A 19436-nucleotide genomic window follows, 5' to 3' on the forward strand; every position below is an offset into this window, starting at 1 on the left:
TTATCAATCAACTTCAGGTTCTTCTAAAGCACTGATCTCAAGCTTATTAAATACAGATGGCTGGGCCCCACCCCCAGAGAGTCAGTTTGTCTGGGTGGAGCCTGGAAATGTACATTTCTGAAAAAAGATCTCAAAGTGCTGGTTCAGGCACCACACTTTGAGAACCACTATTTTAAAGCTACATGCTTGCTTTCACGGCTCTTTGAAAAGGCATTTTTAAAAATGGAAAATAAATGCATTTAAAAACAATGGTATTAATAACAATAAAAAATCATCTTATTTCTGCTTGAGGAATCTACAAATGGAATAGCTCTTTCTCCCCTTCAGATGAACTGATGGATGGTGTCTGCTGGGAAAAGTCTTTAATCTGACCCTGGAGATAGAGTGATAGAGTTCACACTCTCACCCACTCTAGCCAGACAGGTACCCCACAGAGCAATGCTGAATTTCTCCAGGCTACAGTAGTATTAGTTGGAGATGCTGCAGGGATGCCTTGTTCTTTCCTTTTTGCCACATATTGCCATTTTCTTTAACATTCTGAATTAAATGGTGAGTGACTAGAGGGTCAGTGTGGGTTGTATTTCTCTTTCTCTTCCTAGACCCTAGCCAATGTGTGGCCTACAGTGTTTGCTGAAGAATGGATGGTTAAGAGAATGGTTGCTTAGAAAATGCTTATACCAAGAATGTTTAGGTAGAACACACAATAGGCTCCGTTTTCAGAACTATCCAGATTTGGCCCTTTGGAATCTTCATATTGTAATTGAAGTCTCACTAGCTTTTATGATCCCGCAATTGGTAGAAATTAGAACTAGAGGAGACCCAACAGGTCACCCGGACCACTCTCCCGCTGGAAGAGGATTATTCCCTGCAGTGTACTCTGTGGCATTAGGAGGAATTACTTTTCATATGATTATTTTTTTTTCATGCTGTCTTCAACTAAGTGTTTCTTGAATTGAATCACTTTGTATTCAAGTAATAAAATGCACAACAGGCAGTGCATTTCCGGGTGATTATCTTACTCCTCAGGTGGTGTAATAAGGCATGAGGCCAAAGCCCTGGCATGCCTTATTGTTATTAGGAAGTGAATTTATGGGTAAAATAAAGAGAACGGTTCTGTGCATCAGCAATCACTGCAACAAGGAATGCAGTAACAGTGGATGTTCCCCACGTGCTTAGAGAGCCGGGTAATGCGCGGGACTGAGTGTCCCCATCACACAACCCTGGGCAGCCATTGACTTTCGGCTGCTCTTAAGGAACGTGTTATTAATTTTGTAAAAAGAGACAGGAAAGCTTTGGTCATTGACAACCATGTGAACTTGATATCCGGGAAGAGCACGTCTCCTGGTTCCAGAAGAGAGAGGCTTAGTCTCTAGCCTTGGGACTCTGCAGTCATGTAGCCCAGGGCAAGTCACTGGCCTGCTCTGAACATTGATTTCTTCACCTATGATATGTGAAGAAGAATAACTGGGTGTGGGAAGAGTTAAATGATAACTATAAGTTTCATAAATATTAAGCACATTTCTTGACTCTGCGAGTCCCCAATAAATAATTGAGTTAGATAATGTATTTGCCTTCTCAAAATTCCTCATCAGGCTGAGTTTCTTGTCTCTTAATTTCTTCAATCTCGTTTTATTATTTCAGCTACACAGATAATTCCTGTCACTCTTGGTGCTCCTTCCTGGCCAAAATGTGCACATCTCTACTTCCCTTGCACGCACCCTTGACTTGTGGTATCACACTTGCCTGTCAAGACCCTGGTCCAAATTAAACCCAATTTTGTGCCTACCCATGCTGCTGAGCATGGCTGCAGAAAAACACACAACCACAGGTTCGTGTCCATGAACCTCAGATGGCTCTTACAGTTCCCTGGCTGTCACTTCACTTCTTCCACTCCCCGACTTGCCTTCTCTTCTAGACAGTGTTTCATTCTGTGTCCTGTGATCTCAATCCTAAGATACTTCTCCCCAGCCTCACTCACTGCTGATGACCTGACTTCCTAGTTCAAGGAGAAAACAGAATCAGAAGGGAGCTGCCACAAGCTCCCATCACCACACCCGAGTCCACGTTCTCCAGCTTCTCTTTTGTCACCATGAAGGCTCATCCTGCTGCTTGTCCATGAGATCCCATCTCCATTGGCCAACTGTGGGAACCAGCAAAGCTCTTCTTTCTCTCCTGCTGCGTTTCTCTTTGCCCTGCTACTAGGTTGCTGTCACGAGTGTTCAAACACGCTGCTGATTCTCCTGTCTTGAAGAAATGTCTCCCGAGACGTCATCACACTGTCTCAGCTCTACTGTTTCTCCCCGTTACAGCAGAGTTCTTTCCAACTGCTGTCTCTATTTACTGCCGCTCGTTCTCCTCTTCACTGTTCAGGAACTCACTTAGACAAATTCCCCCAACACTGTTACTATCAGGGTCCTCGGTGGTGCCTATAGGGCTCACTCAAACCAAAGCCCTTATTGCTGTGGCATTTGACACTCACCATCAACCCTCCTCCTTAGAACTTATTCTTCTCATGGTTTCTAGGACGGTGGCCTCTGGTCTTTCTCAGTCTCCTTTGCTGGTTCTTCTTCGTCTCCTTCAACGGTGAATGTTGGGGGACCCTAAGTCTCAGCCCTTTGACATTTTCTTTTTTTATACCTACTTTCTTGATGGGATTATCTCATATCATGCCTTTATATACATGATATTTTGGCAATTCCGAAACTTTTTTTTGAGACAGAGTCTCACTTCTGTCACCCAGGCTGAAGTGCTGTGGTATGATCTCGGCTCACTGCAACCTCCACCTACTGTGTTTAAGCGATCCTCCCACCTCAGCTTCCTGCGTAGGTGGGACTATAGGTGTGCACTACCACACCTGGCTCATTTTTGTATTTTTGTAGTGACAGGGTTTTGCCATATTGCCCAGGCTGGTCTTGAACTCCTGAGCTCAAGCAGTCTGCCCACCTTGGCCTCCCAAAGTGCTGGGATTCTCAAACTTTTATCTTCAGCCCCAATCTGTCCCCTGAACTCAAACTCACGTATTCAGTGACCTATTCAGTATATCTACCTGGATACCCAACAGGCATCTTAAACTTGAATGTCTAAAATGGAAGTCTTGATCTTCTGTAAACCTGTTCTACCTGCAGTCTTTCCCATCTCAGGTAATGGCCATTCCATCCAACCTTTCTTTTGCATGCTGAATCAAATCTACCAGAGTATGATGGACTCCTCCTTCAGAATATGGCTGGAATCTGATCACTTCTCAATACTTTTACAAAAACCTCATGGTGTGAGCCACTGTCTTCTCTTGCATGGATTATTGCCGTAGACTTTTAATTGTCTTCATTTCCTCCCTTGCACCTGTAAGCCTATTCATGACATACGGCCAGAGGTATTCCTTTAACCCAGAGGCCAGATCATCTCCTCTGCACTAACCCCCTAAAGGCTTCACATGTCAGATATCACAGTAAGAGCCAAGCCTCACACTGGCCTGCAGGGCTGTCCTTCATCTGGCCGTTTGTTGCTTCCTTGTCCTCCTAACTGCATGGTTCCACTCTTGGTCTCCTTTAGATCTTTGCTTAATGTCTTCTATTCTTCTCTGCTCCACTGGTCTCCATAGACCTGATTCACTTGTATGATTAATTTGTTTATTGTCTGCCTTCCATTTCTACAGTATAAGATCCACAAGGTCCAAGAGTTTACCTATTTTGTTCATTGATATCTGGACTCCTAGAAAGGAACTAAATAAATATGTGTTGACTGTGTGAACACATACCAACCTATGTTTTTCACTGTAATTCTGGAAGTTTACCTCTGTAATGATTCAATTCAGTTAAATTAATCCAGCCCAAGAAAGATGTGTATGGAATTGCTGAGGCTCTAGGGCTCCTATGGTATAAACCGTGGGATGGTACTTACCTACAGGACCTGCCACCCGACTGTGGCAAATAAGACAGGTCTCTAGACTATACAGTGCAAGGCAGAGTGGGTGCTTGCCCAGAAAGTGAAAGCAAAGTACTAGCCAATGTGGATTTCTTGCACATTAAAAAAAATTATTCTTCATTTCTTCAACCCTATAAACTTTGAGATTCTTTAAATTGAGGACTTCAGAAGCATCATCTAGTCTGATTCTGTATACTCGTATAGTGCCATCCACATCCATCTATTTTTGAATATTAAATAACTTTGTGCTTGCATTTAATACATGGAACCTGGTAGGAAAACTCTGTGTGTGTGTGTGTGTGTGTGTGTGTGTGTGTGTGTGAAGGTTAGCCAACTTAGGAGCCTCAGACAATTATGCTGTAAACTTCCTTGTAGAACTGGAACTTGGCCTTCTTATTTCATTCTTATGTTGAGAGTAGCCAAAAAGGAATGAATCAGACTAAACTTCCCCTTATTTTCTGAAACACTAATAAGCCAAACTCCTCATTGCCACAGATTGGCAGTATCTATGAGTTAAAAATCACGAAGGCATGTAACAGTGTGGTGACTGCTGAGCATTAGGCCTGCTGCAGTAGGAGCACAGCCAAGTTAGCTCTGACAGTGGGGACTTGGGCCTGGCTGATGGTAAGTAGGACATGGCTGTGACTCTCACTGGGATACATCTGGATGTCTTGCTTTTGCCCTGCTTCCTCTAAGGTCTTTGAGTCGTAATCTAAATAACTGTCAAGTAACCATATTGCCTTAGAAATTATTGAAAGGGAACCACCTTTGCCAAAGGTGCCCATGGGAGCAACGTCTCCCTTGGCTCACCCAGTGCTCTGCTGCTGCATCTCTGTCTTCCCCTTCCTCCTCCACCTTCTCTTTCTCTTCCTCCTTTTTTCTAATCATGATATAATTCATATACCATAAAATTTGCTTCCTTTTAAAGTATATAATTCGGTGTTCTTTTAGTATATTTACTAAGTTGTGCAACTATCACCACTATCTAATCCCAGAACATTTTGTCACCTCTAAAAGAAATTCTGTATCCATCAGCAGTCCCATTCCTCCCTTCTTCCAGCTCCTGGCAACCACCAATCTACTTTCTTTTTTTTTTTTTTTTGCCCTTGCTTCCCCTTCCCCGCTGCCCACTAACCTACTTTCTGTCTCTAGATTTGCCTATTATGGACATTTTATATAAATGGAATGATATAGTATGTGGTTTTGGGGGTTTGCCTTATCATAATGTTTTCAAGGTTGATCCATGTTACTGCATGAATCCAGACTTCATTCCTTTTTATGGCTGAATAATAGTTCACTGAACAGATCTACCACTTTTTGTTTATCCATTCACCCATTGATGGAAGTTTGGGTTGTTTCCACTTCTTGTCTATTGTGAATTATGCTGCTATGAATATGTAAGTACAACTTTTTTTGGTGGACATGTGTTTTCAGTTCCTTTGGGTATATACCTGGAAGTGAAATTGCTTGGCCATATGGCAACTCTATGTTTAACTTTTTGAGAAATTCTCAAACTCTTTTCCAAAGCATCTGTACCATTTTACATTCCCACCAGTAATATGAGAATTCCAATATCTCTGCAATCTTGCCAATACTTGTTATTCTTTGTTTCTTTTATTATAGCCTTGCTAATGAATGTAAAGTGGTATCTCATTGTGGTTTTGATCTGCATTTCTCTATAACTGGTGATGTTGAGTAGCTTTCCATGTACTTACTGGTCATTTGTATATTTTCTTTGAAGAAATGTCTATTCAAATCCCTTGCCCATTTTTCTATTGGGTTATTTGTCCCTTATTATTGAGCTGTAAGTGTTCTTAATATATTCTGCATACTAAATCCTTATAAGATATATGATTGGCAAATAATTTATTCCATTCTGTGGGGTGTCTTATTTCTTTCTTGACAGTATCCTTTGAAGCACAAAAGTTTTAAAGTTTGATGAAGTCCAATTAATCTATTTCTTCTTTAGTTGCCTGTGTTTTTGGTATTGTATCTAACATGTCATTGTCTAATCCAAAGTCACAAAGATTTATACCTGTGCTTTATTCTAGGAATTCTGTAGTTTTAGTTCTTACATTTAGGGCTTTGATCTATTTTGAGTTAATTTTTGTGTATGGTGTGAGGTAGGGGCCCAACTTCACTTTTTTGTGCCATTTGTTGAAAAGACTACTTTTTTTTTCCATTTGATGGTCTTGGCACTCTTGACAAGTATCAATTAATGAAAATGTAAAAGTTTATTTCTGGTCTCTTAATTCTATTCCATTGATCTGTATATGCATACTTATACCAGAACCACACTGTCTTCATTACTGTTGCTTTCTATTAAGTTTTGAAATCAGGAAGTGTAAATCCTCCAACTTTATTTTTATTTTTCATGATTGTTGTGGCTATTCTGGGTCCCTTGCATTTGTATATGAATTTCAATATCAACTTGTCAATTTCTTCAAGAAAGGCAGTTGGAATTTTGGTAAACATTGGGTTGAAACTATAGATCAGTTTGGAGAGTATTGCCATCTTATTATCCATGAATGTGGGATATCTTTCCATTTATTCAGGTCTACTTCTTTCAACAATATTGTGTAGTTTTTAGTGCACAAATATTGTACTTTTTGTTTAATTTATTTCTAAATATTTTATCCTTTTGATGATATTGTAAATAGAATTGTTTCCTTAATTGTATTTTCAGATTGTTCATTGTAGGTATATAGAGATTTAACTGAGTTTCGTATATTGATCTTGTATCCTACAACCTTATTGAACTTGTTTATTAGTTCTAATAGTGTGTGTGTGTGTGCGCGCATGTGTGTGTATCTGTCTGTCTGCCTGTATTCTATATATACAACAATGTCATTTGCAAATAGAGGTAGGTTTACATCTTAGTCTCCAATATGGATACCTTTTATTTGTTTTTCTTGCCTAACTGCTCTGGCTAGAACCTTCAGTATAATGTTTAATAGGAGTAGTGAGAACAGACATTCTTGTCTTCTTTTTGATCTTATGGTGAAAGCTTTTGGTCATTCACCATTAAATATGACATTACTTGTGAGTGTTTTTTGGATGCCCTTTATTAAGTCAAGGAAGTTCCCTTCCATTCCTAATTTGTTGAGTGTTTATTTTTTTAATCATAAAGGATGTAGGATTTTATGAAATACTTTTTCTGCACTTAGTGAGATTATCATGTTTTTTTTTCTTGATTAATAATATGGTCTATTACATTAATTGATTTTTGTTTGGTCAACCTCCCTTGCATTCCTAGCATAAATTTCACTTGACCATGCTGTCTGATTTTTAAAACTATGTTGCTGGATTCAGTTTGCTAGCCTATTTTTGAGAATTTTCCCTATACTCATAAGGAATATTGGTTTTTAGCTTTTTTTTTTTTTTTTTTGATGGAAGCTCACTCTGTGGCCCAGGCTGGAATGCAGTGGCGCAATCTCGGCTCACTGCAAGCTCCGCCTCCTGGGTTTATGCCATTCTCCTGCCTCAGCCTCCCGAGTAGCTGGGACTACAGGCACCCGCCACTGCGCCTGGCTAATTTTTTTGTATTTTTGGTAGGGACGGGGTTTCACCATGTTAGCCAGGATGGTCTCGATCTCCTGACCTTATGATCTGCCCGTCTCGGCCTCCCAGAGTGCTGAGATTACAGGCGTGAGCCACCAGGCCCGGCTACTTTCTTTTTTTCTAATGTCTTTTCTGGTTTTGGTATCAGGGTAATACTGGCTTCATAGGGTGTGTTGAGAAATGTTTCTTCTTCTATTTTTCATAAGAATTTGTGAAGCATTCGTTGAATTGTTATTTTCTTTTTCTTTCTTTCTTTCTTTTTTTTTTTTTTTGAGATGGAGTCCTACTCTCTCACCCAGACTGGAGTGCAGTGGTGAGATATCAGCACTCTTTAATATCCACCTCCCAGGTTCAAGCGATTCTTCTGCCTCAGCCTCCCGAGTAGCTGGGATTACAAGCATGTGCCACCATGCCTGGCTAATTTTTGTATTTTTAGTGGAAATGGGGTTTTGCCATGTTGGCTAGGCTGGTCTCGAACTCTTGACGTCAGGTGATCCACCCACCTTGGCCTCTGAAAGTGCTGGGATGACAGGTGTGAGCCACCATGCCCAGCCTTGAATTTTTCTTTAAATGTTTGGTAGAATTTGCTGGTGAACTCATCTGGTCCTGGTTCTGGATTTCTTTTGCAGGAAGTTTTTTGGTTATTAATTCAATCTTTTTGTCAGAATTCTATCTAGATTTCTGTTTTTTCTTTAGTCAGTTTTAGTATCTTGTGTCTTCCTAAGAATATTTCCATTGTATCTAGGTTACCTAATTTGTTAGCATACAATTGTGTATAGTATTCCGTTATAATCATTTTTATTTCTGTACGGTTAATAGTAATGTCTCCTTTCATCACTGATTTTAATAATTTGAGTGTTTTCTCATTGTTCTTGGCCATTCTAGCTAAAAATTTGTAAATTTTGATAATCTTTGAAAGTAACTAACTTTGGTTAGTTTTGTCTGGTTTTCTATTCTTGATTTCATTTACTTCTGCTCTAATCTTTATTGTTTTCTTCATTCTACTAACTTTGGCTTTAGTTTACTCTTGTTTTTCTAGTTTCTTAAGGAATAAACTTAGCTTAGTAATTTGAGATTTTCTTCTTTTTAAAATATAGGCATTAGCATCTATATATTTTCATCTAAGCACTGTTTTAGCTGCATCCTATAAGTTTTTATATGTTTTGCCTTCATTTTCATCCATCTAAAAGTATTTGCTAATTTCTCTTTTGATCTTTTTTGACTCATTGGTTATTTAGGAGTGTGTCATTTAATTTCCACATATTTGTGAATTATTCAATTTCTATTTTCATTCTGTATAGTTGGAGATTATACTCTGATAATTTCAATCCTTTTAAATGTATTGAGGCTTGTTTTATGCTCTAACATGTGGTTTATACTGGAGAATGATCCATGTGTGCTGAGAAGAATGATATTCTACTCTTGTTGGTTGGATGTGTTCTTTAGTTGTCTGTGAGGTCTAGTTGGTTTGTGGTGGTATTCAGATCTTCTATGTCTTTGTTGATCTTCTGTCTAGTTATTCTACCCATTATTAAATGTGGATATTGAGGTTTCTAACTATAATTATTGAAGTATCTATTTTCCAATTTAGTTAGTTTTTGCTGCACGTATATTGGGGCTCTTGTTAGGTGCATATATGTTTATTTTTCCTTCACTTGCTCTTTCTCAAATGCTCTTCCTTTTTTTAATATAGATCTGAGTTTCTGACATGTATCTTTCTTTCATTTTCTTTTATTTCTTTCTTTTTTAAAAAATTTATTTGGAGACAGGGTCTCAGTCTGTCACCCAGGCTAGAGTACAGTGGCATGATAATAGCTCACTGTAACCTCAAATGCCTGGGCTCAGTGATTCTACCATGTGAGCCTCCCAAGTAGCTAGGACTACAGGTGCATGCCACCATGCCTGGCATATATTTTTTTTTTTTTGGTAGAGACAGGGTCTTGCTGTGTTGTCCGGGGTGGTCTTGATCTCCTGACCTCAAGCAATTCTCCTGCCTCAGCCTCTCAAAGCACTGAGATTACAGGCATGAGCCACTGCACCTGGCCTTTCCTTCTTTCTGAAGAATTCCTTTTAACATTTCTTGGAAGTAAATCTGCTGGCAACAAATTTTTCTCTCAATTTTTGTTTGCTCAAGAAAGTCTTTATTTCTCATTCACTTTTGAAGAGTAATTTCATTGAGTTTGGAATTCTAGGTTGGTGGGGTTTTTATTTCAATAGATTAAATATTTCACTCTACTCTTGTTTTCCTTGCATAGTTTCTGAAAATAAGTATGGACCACACTTTCTCGTTTCTTTGCACGTCTCATAAATGTTTGTTGAAAACTGGACATTTTATTTATTTATTTATTTATTTATTTATTTATTTATTTATTATTTTGAGACAGAGTCTTGCTCTGTTGCCCAGGCTGGAGTGCAGTGGTGTAATCATAGCTCACTGCAGCCTCAACCTCTCAGGTTAAACTGCTCTTCCCATCTCAGCCTCCTGGTGGCTGAGACCATGGGTGCATGCCAGCATGCCTGGTCAATTTTCTTTATTTTTATTTTTTTTGTAGAGACAGAGTCTCAGTATGTTGCCCAGGCTGGTCTTGAACTTCTGGGCTCGAGTCTTGAACTTCCTGCCTCAGCCGTCCAAAATGCTGGGATTACAGGGATGAGCCATCATGCTAGGCCCATGACATTTTAAATAATATAATGTAGCAGTTGTGGAAATCATATTCTCATCCGTTTCCATGTTTTGTTGTTGTTACTGCTTGTTGTTCATTTGTTTATTGAGTTTTCTAGACTTTATAAAGTCTGTATTCTTTGTTATATATGGCCACTAGAATGTGATTGGTTAGCTTAGTGGTCAGCTCATGGTTGGATAGAAATTTCCTTAAATGCCTGGAAACAGTAACTCCCAATTTTTGCTGAGGGGCTTTTTGTATTGGAGCATTCCTTCAACACTTAGCTAGGCCGTTTATAACTTTGTCTCAGCCTTCATTTCCTGCTTGTGCAGAGCTTGAAGGTCAGTTGGAGGTGAGAGGTTAGGTCCTTCTCAGGTCTCTCCTGAGCATGCAGCTCTCCCTGGGAATGGTTATAGCTCTGTGCACTGAGTGACTTCCTAGATTCCCAAGAATATGTGGGCACTTTTTCAAGTCCCTATTGATATCTCATTCCCCAGCTTTTCTCTTGAAGTTTTTCGGTTGCCTGTTATTTGCCCCGTTACCCACCTATTCAGGTTGCCATGATTTTAAACAACAATTGCCTCTGATTTCTTCTAACAAATGCCTCTTCATGATAGGCTGTGTTCACTGAGTGAGCTCTGAGTTCAAATAAAGACAGCCTTGGGAGTAGGATCTTTCAGGGAAACATCAGGTCAAATAATGATAATTTCCCGGTAAGGAGGCTTTGACAGAGCTCCCACCCTGTTCTGTCCACTCCGGTGACTGGCAGCTTGCTGGGTTTTCCCTGTGATTGCAGGCTCATGGTTTTCAAGGCTACATCAGAGCTGGTGGGGTGGGAGAAGGCAGGTGAGGGGGAATGGGAATGAGGCAAGTTAAAATGCCACAAGGCATGTTCTTCATATTGAGATTCAGTCATTTTGGGAGAACAAATGCTCCCCAGATTGCTGTAAGCCTTTGTTAATTTATGGAGTTCTGAAAAAGATTGATTTCGACAATTTTTCCCGGTGTCCTCATTGATTTAATGGAGGAGAGGATTTTCAGAGGTCCTTACTCCACCAGTTTCGCTCCTGTCATCCCAGCTTTGCCTCTGACTGCATGTTGAATTTATACTGGGGCACTTCAAAAAAGCTCAGAAAATCCAAACTTTCTTCCCCTCACTGCCTACCAAAGAAGTGAGTCAGTGATAGTCAAGATGTAGGTGGATTTTTCTATCCAAAAGTCTCTTTATTTTGCCATTTTGAAGTTTACTGAATATGCTAAAAACAAGGAGTCCACAATGATGATTTTTATGTTCACTTTAAGAATAGTCTGAAACATCGGCAGAGCAGATTATGACTAGCATCATTTTAACACTCTCCAGCTGTCCTTTCAGAAAAGGAATAGATAGGAAATTGGCCACATTTGGAATGGATGCTTTAAGGTAACGTAATCTGTTTTCTTTTATATCACAGGGATTTAATGTGCAAAATGGCAATTATACCGGACTGGCTTAGGTCGCATCCTCACATGCGAAAATTTACACATTCAAGACCCCATTCTTCACCATGTAGAGTATATTCAAGGAATGGTTCCCCAGATATATTCAGATCTTCTTCAAGTGAGTATTCATGAGCACATGAGAACACTAGCTGTAGACATCACTTATGTGTATTTAATATGTACCAAGCTTAGTTCAAAGGATTCACAGGACATTTAATCCTCACAATAACTCTGTCAATTAGGCTCTATTTTTATCCCTATTTTCTATATGGGGAAATTGGGACACAGATTGATTAAGCTATTTGCCTAAAAGTTACAAGTTTTTAAGTGGTATGTGAGGATTTGAACCCAGGGCGTGTGATTCCAGAATTCAGTGGCTTATATATGTAAAAACTCACTCAGTAAATTAGTAGACTTAATTTTTTTTTTAGCAGTTTTAGGTGTACAGAAAAATTGAGTAGAAAATACAGGAAGTTCCCATACACCCCCTCACTCTTACCCCCAGTTTCCCCATAATTAACATCTCATATTAGTGTGGTACATTTGTTACAACTGATGGACCCATACTGATAACATTATTATTGCCTAAAGTTCAGAGTTTACCTGAGGGGTCACTCTTGATGCTGTAGATTGTATTAGTTTTAGATAAATGTATAAAATGCTATGTATTGATCAGGCACGGTGGCTCATGCCTGTTAATCCCAGCACTTTGGGAGGTTGAGGCAGGAGGATTGCTTGAGCCCAGGGGTTCCAGACCAAACTGGGTAACATAGTAAGACCTTGTCTCTACTAGAAATAAATACAAACAATTAGCCAGGCATAGTGGTACATGCCTAGAGTCCCAGCTACTTGGGAGGCTGAGGTGGGAGGATGGCTTGAGCCCTGGAGGTCAAGGCTTCAGTGAGTCATGATTGTGCCACAGCACTCCAGCCTGGGTGACACAGTGAGACCCTGTCTCAATAAATAAATAAATAAATAAATAAATAAATAGACATCTTGGTTGCCTCCTTGTTTGGCAATTATAAGTGAAGCTGCCGTAAGCATTCGTGTACTGGTTTTTATATGGACATAGGTTTTCAACTCTTCTGGAGTTCTTACTAGTTTTAAAGGCAAAGAATTTGACGTTATTATTTTCCAAAAACATATGTCCTTTAATTTCATGTATTAGGTCCTTCATTTACTCATTCATTTATTCACAAACATTTTCTGAGCCATAACATGTGACAGGCACTGTAATAGGTGCTGAGAATAAAGAGATGGACCTGAGAGAAGGCCTGCCCTAGACAAGCTCACAGTCTAGACAGGGAAGTAGAGAATTCAAGTAGCATGAGCCAAATATCGTAAGATGCACTTACAAAGCACTGCATGAACACAGCCTGAGGAATCAGCGGGGCTCAGAGGGGCCGCTGCAAAAGAAGAAGTTGGGTTTATGAAAGAAGTTAGGGTTCGCCTTGTAATTGGGCGAAGCCATCCTAGTCATGCTGGACACTCCGGCTTCCTTGCAACTGGCAGGACCTGAACCACCCGGTCCCATGTATCTGCCAGGGAGCCTGCGAAATAGACTTCGTTTCCAACAACCATGTGTCTACCCAAACTCAGGGGTCTGTTTCTAAGGAGAAAGAGGAGAGTGGATATCGGGGATTCGTTTAGCAGTTTTTGACATCAAAATACATCATCAGCAATAAATGCATTCCAGTTCAACAGCTTCATGTCTACAACATAATTCAGATATATATTTATTTAACTAACCTTCTGATCATACAAAGAAGACTAGAGTGAGGTGAGATGACTGGGTTAAAAGCTTTTCCTACTCTTTTTTTTTTTTTTTCCTGAGACAGAGTCTTACTCTGTCATCCAGGCTGGAGTGCAAGGGCATCTTGGCTCACTGCAACCTCTGCCTCCCGGGTTCAAGTGATTCTCATGCCTCAGCCTCCTGAGTAGCTGGGATCACAGGCACGCACCACCACACCTGGCTGAGTTTTGTATTTTTAGTAGAGACAGGATTTTACCATGTTGGTCAGACTGGTCTCAAACTCCTGGCCTCAAGTGATCCATCCCCCTCGGCCTCCCAAAATGCCAGGATTATAGACATGAGCCAGCACATCCAGGCTGTTCCTACTCTAAAGCTTCCTAATGAGTACCACCAGGTTACCTTTCAGGAAGCTTGCACCTTAGCACATTCCCACTCATGACCCTTATAAGTGCTCATTTCTAAGTATCCTAACACAGATTATCTTTTAAGATCTTGCCCATTAGATATGGAAAAATAACGTTCTATTGTGAATTTAATATGCATTTCCTCAATAGTAAGGTAAACTTTTATTCTCAAGTTTACCAGGCTTATGCCTTTTGCTTTTGTGAGTTGCCTGTTCATATCCTTTGCCTGTTTACCTAGTTTGGGTTGGTCTTTTTTAGTGACTAGTATGAGCTCTCTTTGTATTAAAAATGTGAACCTTCTATCTGCCTTAGTGCCACAGGTATTTTTCTTTTTTGTCATTTGCTTTTTATTTCTATTGGTGGTACTTTTTAGCACACTGGAGTGTTTTGGTTTTTTTTGTTTGTTTGTTTTTGTTGTTGTTGTTGTTGTTGTTGTTTTTTACCTTTTTTTCTTATTTTTTTTTGAGACAGAGTCTCGCCCTGTTGCCCAGGCTGGAGTGCAGTGGTGCGATCTCGGCTCACTGCAACTTCTGCCTCCTGGGTTCAAATGATTCTCCTGCCTCAGCCTCCTGAGTAACTGGGACTACAGGCACGCGCCACCATGCCCAGCTAATTTTTGTATTTTTAGTAGAGATGGTGTTTCACCATGTTGGCCAGGATGGTCCCAATCTCTTGACCTCGTGATCCGCCCACCTTGGCCTCCCAAAGTGCTGGGATTACAGGTGTGAGCCACCGTGCCTGGCGTTTTTTTACTTTTTAAAAATTAAAGATATATTTGCCTCCCAGCACCACTTTCCTCTATAAGAGGGTGTCATCAGCAGTTGAGCTGGTCTCTTTTTCATGCATGCACAACATATAACTGTAAATATATACTTGTATAACTCATACATCAAATAAGCAAATAAATATTAGACACCCCGTTTCCTTTTTAAGTGTTTTTATCTTTGTGTTTCAGGTTGAATCATTTCTATAGACCTGAGTTCATATTCACGAGTTCTTTTTTCTAGCATGTACACTCTGCTACTAAGCCAAACAAGTGAATTCTTAACTTCTGATATTATATTTTTAATTTTTAGTTTTTTTCATGTGCTCTTTAAAAATACTTTCCATCTCTCTGCTGAAATTCCCTGTATGTTTACTATGTTCTCAGCTTTTCCCTTTCATCTTGCTAACATGTTTCCCATTCTCAGTTTGAAAACCTGGTCATTTCTGCATTTGTTCTCTCTGTGAGTATTCTTCTGATGACTGTTTTTACCTTGATTAGGTTACCTTTTCTTCTTCACTTGTCTTGCAATTTAAAAAAAAATGTAACGCCAGATATTTGTGTTAAAAGCAGTAGAGTCAGAAGTCAGTACTATTTACCACCAGAAAGACAAGCCTCTTCCTCTCTCAGGCTTCTGGCGAGCTGAGCTCAGTGTAATCTCTCAGGTGAGCTGTGTCTTGACTTTGTTGCAGTTTCAGTTAAGTTTGGGTTTCCCCAGGTTTCATATGCTTGCCTTCAACAGGTCTTTGAGGTGTGAGCACTGGTGAGACTCCACAGATCTCTCTGCTTTATAGCCCAGCTACCAGCTTTGCACATGGCGGGAAGCTCTCTCTCTGCTTTACCACCCACCTGCCATTTTGGGGGGATTTCTTGGGAGGTCTCTTTGTTCCCTAGCTCTGCCATGGCTTTCTGCACCTGGGAACATCTCTGCCCACCCTGTGGCCCTGACTTTAACCTGCAGTGGGCCACTGACACTTAGTGAAGGGCCCATATGCTTCGGAGGGTTCACCTGAGTTCTTGTTCCCTGTATTCAGCCTTTGGTAAACAGCTGCCCTGGACTTGTGCAAAACCCTGTGTGCTATGCTAGGGTGGATCACTCAGCTCTCCTGTAGCCCCAGCTTTTGGTGCAGTGCTACTTACGTGCACTGGGGGAAGGCCCAAGAGGGTGAGCGCAGACCTGCTCTGTGACCAAGGCCTTGGGAATCTCATCTGTCAGCCTCATGTGGCTGCTAATTACTGGGTTGTTTTCTTCCTCCCCTGCCTGTAATGAATTTGCGTTTTACCCACTGTGCCACAGGGCTGGAAGGAGTTATTCTTTTTTCTCTGATGAGTGGCTTGTCCTTTCCTGAATTGTAGTTTCTTTCCATCCTCAGATCTCTGGTGGGTTTTAAAACTATATATATATTTTAGCTTATCCTACTTGTTCTCATTGTTAGGGTGACAGTGACAGTCTGTTGTGACTTTCTGTATCCTAAGCGGATATAGAAAATTTTGTCAAATTGCCCTCCAGAAAGATTATATCAATTTGTACTCCCACCAGCAGGTTATGCAAGCTTGGTTACTGCTTTCATTTTCATCCTCAGACGTTGCATTAGGCACATGGAATAAAAAGTTTTCCTTCACGTATTTTAAAACAGTCTCAAATCAATATTTTCTGATTCTTTTAAATTACAATTATTGATTGCAAAGGTGGGGCTTCTAAGAAAGCAACTAAAAATATATATGAGAAGTCCAAGAGAGGATTTCAAGATGGAGGCGTACATGAACAAGAGGGATCCCCCTCTGACACTGGGGGCAGGAGGAGGATGTTCGGGCTGGTGGGCAGAGGGAGAAAGAGGGCTCACCGGCTGATTCTGAATCACACAGCTGCTGTGTGTGAATCAGCTGCTTCTGAGATTCTGAGTGACAGCCAGAAATGGAAGGGAAGCCCGAGTGCTTCCTGCATTTCTGAGTGTTCTTGGAACTCTTGTGGGAGGGTTAAGTTCCTTCTTCCCCCTCAGGGCTCTGTGCTCATTCCTCTGTTCCTTGTCTGCCCTCTCTTCTGTGACTCATCTGGCTCCATGTCCTGAAATGCCACCTGTAACCAAAATGATAGCGCCGTCCTCACTTCCCCACTAAGCTCCCGATCGCATATCCAGCTGCCTCACTGAGCTTTCCGCGTGCACTGCATCTAAGGGGCATCTCAGACCTGAACTGGCTAAATGGGTCTCTCGACTCCCCCGTGTTCTCCATCTCAGCAACGACACTGTCATTTATCTTGTTCCTCATGTCCAGCACCAAGGGATTATCCTTGATTTCTCTCTTTTCTTTAACAGCCCCCACGCACCTCCTCAGCCAATGCATCAGCAAAACCTTGTCAGCTACAGAACTAATAGATCATGTCTCCTATCTGTCTACTTTTTGTCTGCCTTCAGGGCTACCACCTGGTCCAGGCTGCAGTTACCTCCTAGACCTTGGAGCAGCCTCCTCTCCGGTCTCCCTTCCTCATTTTTTGCCTCCTGTAATCCATTCTTTACACAGCAGCCAGAACACGTTTTTAAAACCCCACACAGGCTGTGTTAGATAACATTGCTTCCCTGCCTAAACTCTCCTGGGCCTTTCCATTGCACGTTGAAGAAAACACCATCCTTTCTGCAGGTGCCTGAAGCCTGTGTGGACTGGCGCTCTCCTCTCTGGCCTGAGCCCTCACTGTTCTCCCTCCTACCTGCTATGTGCCATACTCTGTCCACTCCGGCCTTTTTCTTTCCTGGACGTATCAAGCTCCTTCTTGCTCAGGGGTTCTTTACTGGTTGCTATGGTTTCCCTGTTGAAGACATTCTTACTTCAGCTTCTTGACTGGCTGGCTCATGTTTATCCTTCTGGGTTTCAGCTCCCAAACCCACTTTGGAGCGGACTTCCTTGACCATCCTCTCTAAAGCAGCCCCCAGCTGTACTCTTGCCTCACTGTTTTGTCTTTCCATCTTCATTGCATGTGTCACTGTGCACCATGACCCTATCTTTTGTTTATTTGTTTATTGGCTTCTTGTCTGTCGTCTCACCTCCAGATTGTAAGCTGTACCTGTCTTACTCACTGCAGTACCCTCAGGGCTGAAAACAGTGGTTGAAATATGATAGTTGTTGAAACATGACATTTTTTGAATGGATGAATTCTACTTCCTTACAAGTCAGTGTTTCCCACAGCCCCTTCTCCTCTTCCCATTGGGCCTGTTTCCCTGTGGCCTCCATGCAGGTGGTTCCCACACTTCCATCTCCACTCCAGCCTCTTTGATCTCCAGAGTATGTATTCAACTTTCAGATGGACATCCCGCTTACATATCCCAGGCTGAACTTGTTTGCTTTCCATAAGCCTTTTCCCCTTCTGCTCAAAGTATCTATTGCTGTGTGCAAACGCCCTAAACATTGTGACTCGAAATAGCGAGAGTCATTTATTTTGCTCACAGATCCACAGTTTGGGCAGGTCAACTTGTCTCTGCTCCATGCAGTCCAGCCAGGGAGGTGCAGAGGCTGGCTGACTTCACATGGGGGGCCAGAGTCCTCAAATGGCTAGCAGTTGACACAGCTGTTGCCTGGAACCTCAGCTAAGGCTGTTTCCCAGAACTCCTATATGTGGCCTGTCAGGGGGGCGCCTTGGCCTCCTCACAGCCAAGTGGTGACTGTGTGTGAGCCTCTAAAGAGGACCAGGCATGGCCGGGCATGGTAACTCACACCTGTAATCCTAGCACTTTTGGAAGTCGAGGCAGGTGGATCACCTGAGGTCGGAGACCAGCCTGGCCAACATGGTGAAACGCCATCTCTACTAAAAAATACAAAAATTATCCAGGCATGGTGGCAGGTGCCTGTAGTCCCAGCTACTTGGGAGGCTGAGGCAGGAGAACTGCCTGGACCCAGGAGGTGGAGCTTGCAGTGAGCCAAGATTGTGCCACTGCACTCCAGCCTGGGAGACAGCAAGACTCCATCTTAGTAAATAAATAAATAGTACCAGGCAGAGGCCATAGCAGCTTGCGTGACCTCATCTTGGAGATCACGCATGTCATGTATCATACTAATAGATGTCCATTCTGCCATAGTCACGGGCCCACCAGATTCAAGCGGGGAGTGTATGCCCACTTTTTCAGGGAGGAGTGTTAACATGACATTGTGTTGGGAGATCTTGCCGTTCCCATCTTGGAAAATACCTCTGTTGCATCTTCCCTCTTCCTTTTCTAAGTGAAGTGTGCTGCCCCTGCCTAGCCACCCAGGCCAGACGCAAGTGTTCCATCCTCTCTGTCCGTCACCTGGCCAATCAGAGGAGTCTATAGACCTCCCCTCTTTCATTCATGCGAACTCTTTTTGCTCTGTGACCATCACGCTAGTACGGAGCTCTGTCACTCCTCTCCTGAGCAGCTGTAGTCACCCAGCCTGTCTCCACCCCATCGCTCTCCTTCCCTTTCGGTTCCTCCTCCACGTGGTACCAGGGGGAAGGTGAAGAATGAAAATAGGGTTATGTTGTTCTTTTGATGACAGTCCCACTGTGCCATTTCATAACCCCAGAACACGAAGCCCAAGGACAGGCCCTGCTGACTTTTCCCGTCCCACCTCTTGACTGATGCGCCTCTGCTTGTCCCCACCCCCATCCTCCTTTTGCCCAGGCTGGCCATGCCCCACAGCAGCCCCACTTCCAGCTCTGTTCCCTCAGGATCACCAAGTTGCTTTCCACTGAGAAGGCTTTCCTGTCACCTTCCATCCTGTCACCCGAAACCAGCAGTCCTCTGTTTAGGTCTCCCATGCTCCCTGCAGATACCTAATGCCTGCCTCCACACCGGACCACCGCATCCCAGTTACAGAATCACCTCCTTCCTGGAGACTGTGGGCATTAGGAGCGAGAGTCATCCCTGGCCCCTGGCACAGGCCCT

General features: G+C 42.0%; 1 protein-coding gene across 3 annotated transcripts in view; it reads left to right on the forward strand.

Annotated features, from left to right (window-relative positions):
- EFCAB6 (EF-hand calcium binding domain 6) overlaps positions 1 to 19436 on the forward strand; it is a 309283-nt gene that overhangs the window by 20856 nt on the left and 268991 nt on the right. Inside the window, exon 3 of one of the 3 annotated variants that reach the window (XM_005567057.5) lies at positions 11597 to 11742. The exons of the other annotated variants lie outside the window; for them this stretch is intronic. Within the exon in view, the coding sequence (XP_005567114.3) occupies positions 11604 to 11742 (139 nt within the window). The 5' untranslated portion in view covers positions 11597 to 11603. The remainder of the gene's footprint in view (positions 1 to 11596; positions 11743 to 19436) is intronic. 3 annotated transcript variants of the gene reach the window in all.

The sequence above is a fragment of the Macaca fascicularis genome, chromosome 10 (genome assembly GCF_037993035.2).
Source record: "Macaca fascicularis isolate 582-1 chromosome 10, T2T-MFA8v1.1".
NCBI classification, from domain to species: domain Eukaryota; kingdom Metazoa; phylum Chordata; class Mammalia; order Primates; family Cercopithecidae; genus Macaca; species Macaca fascicularis.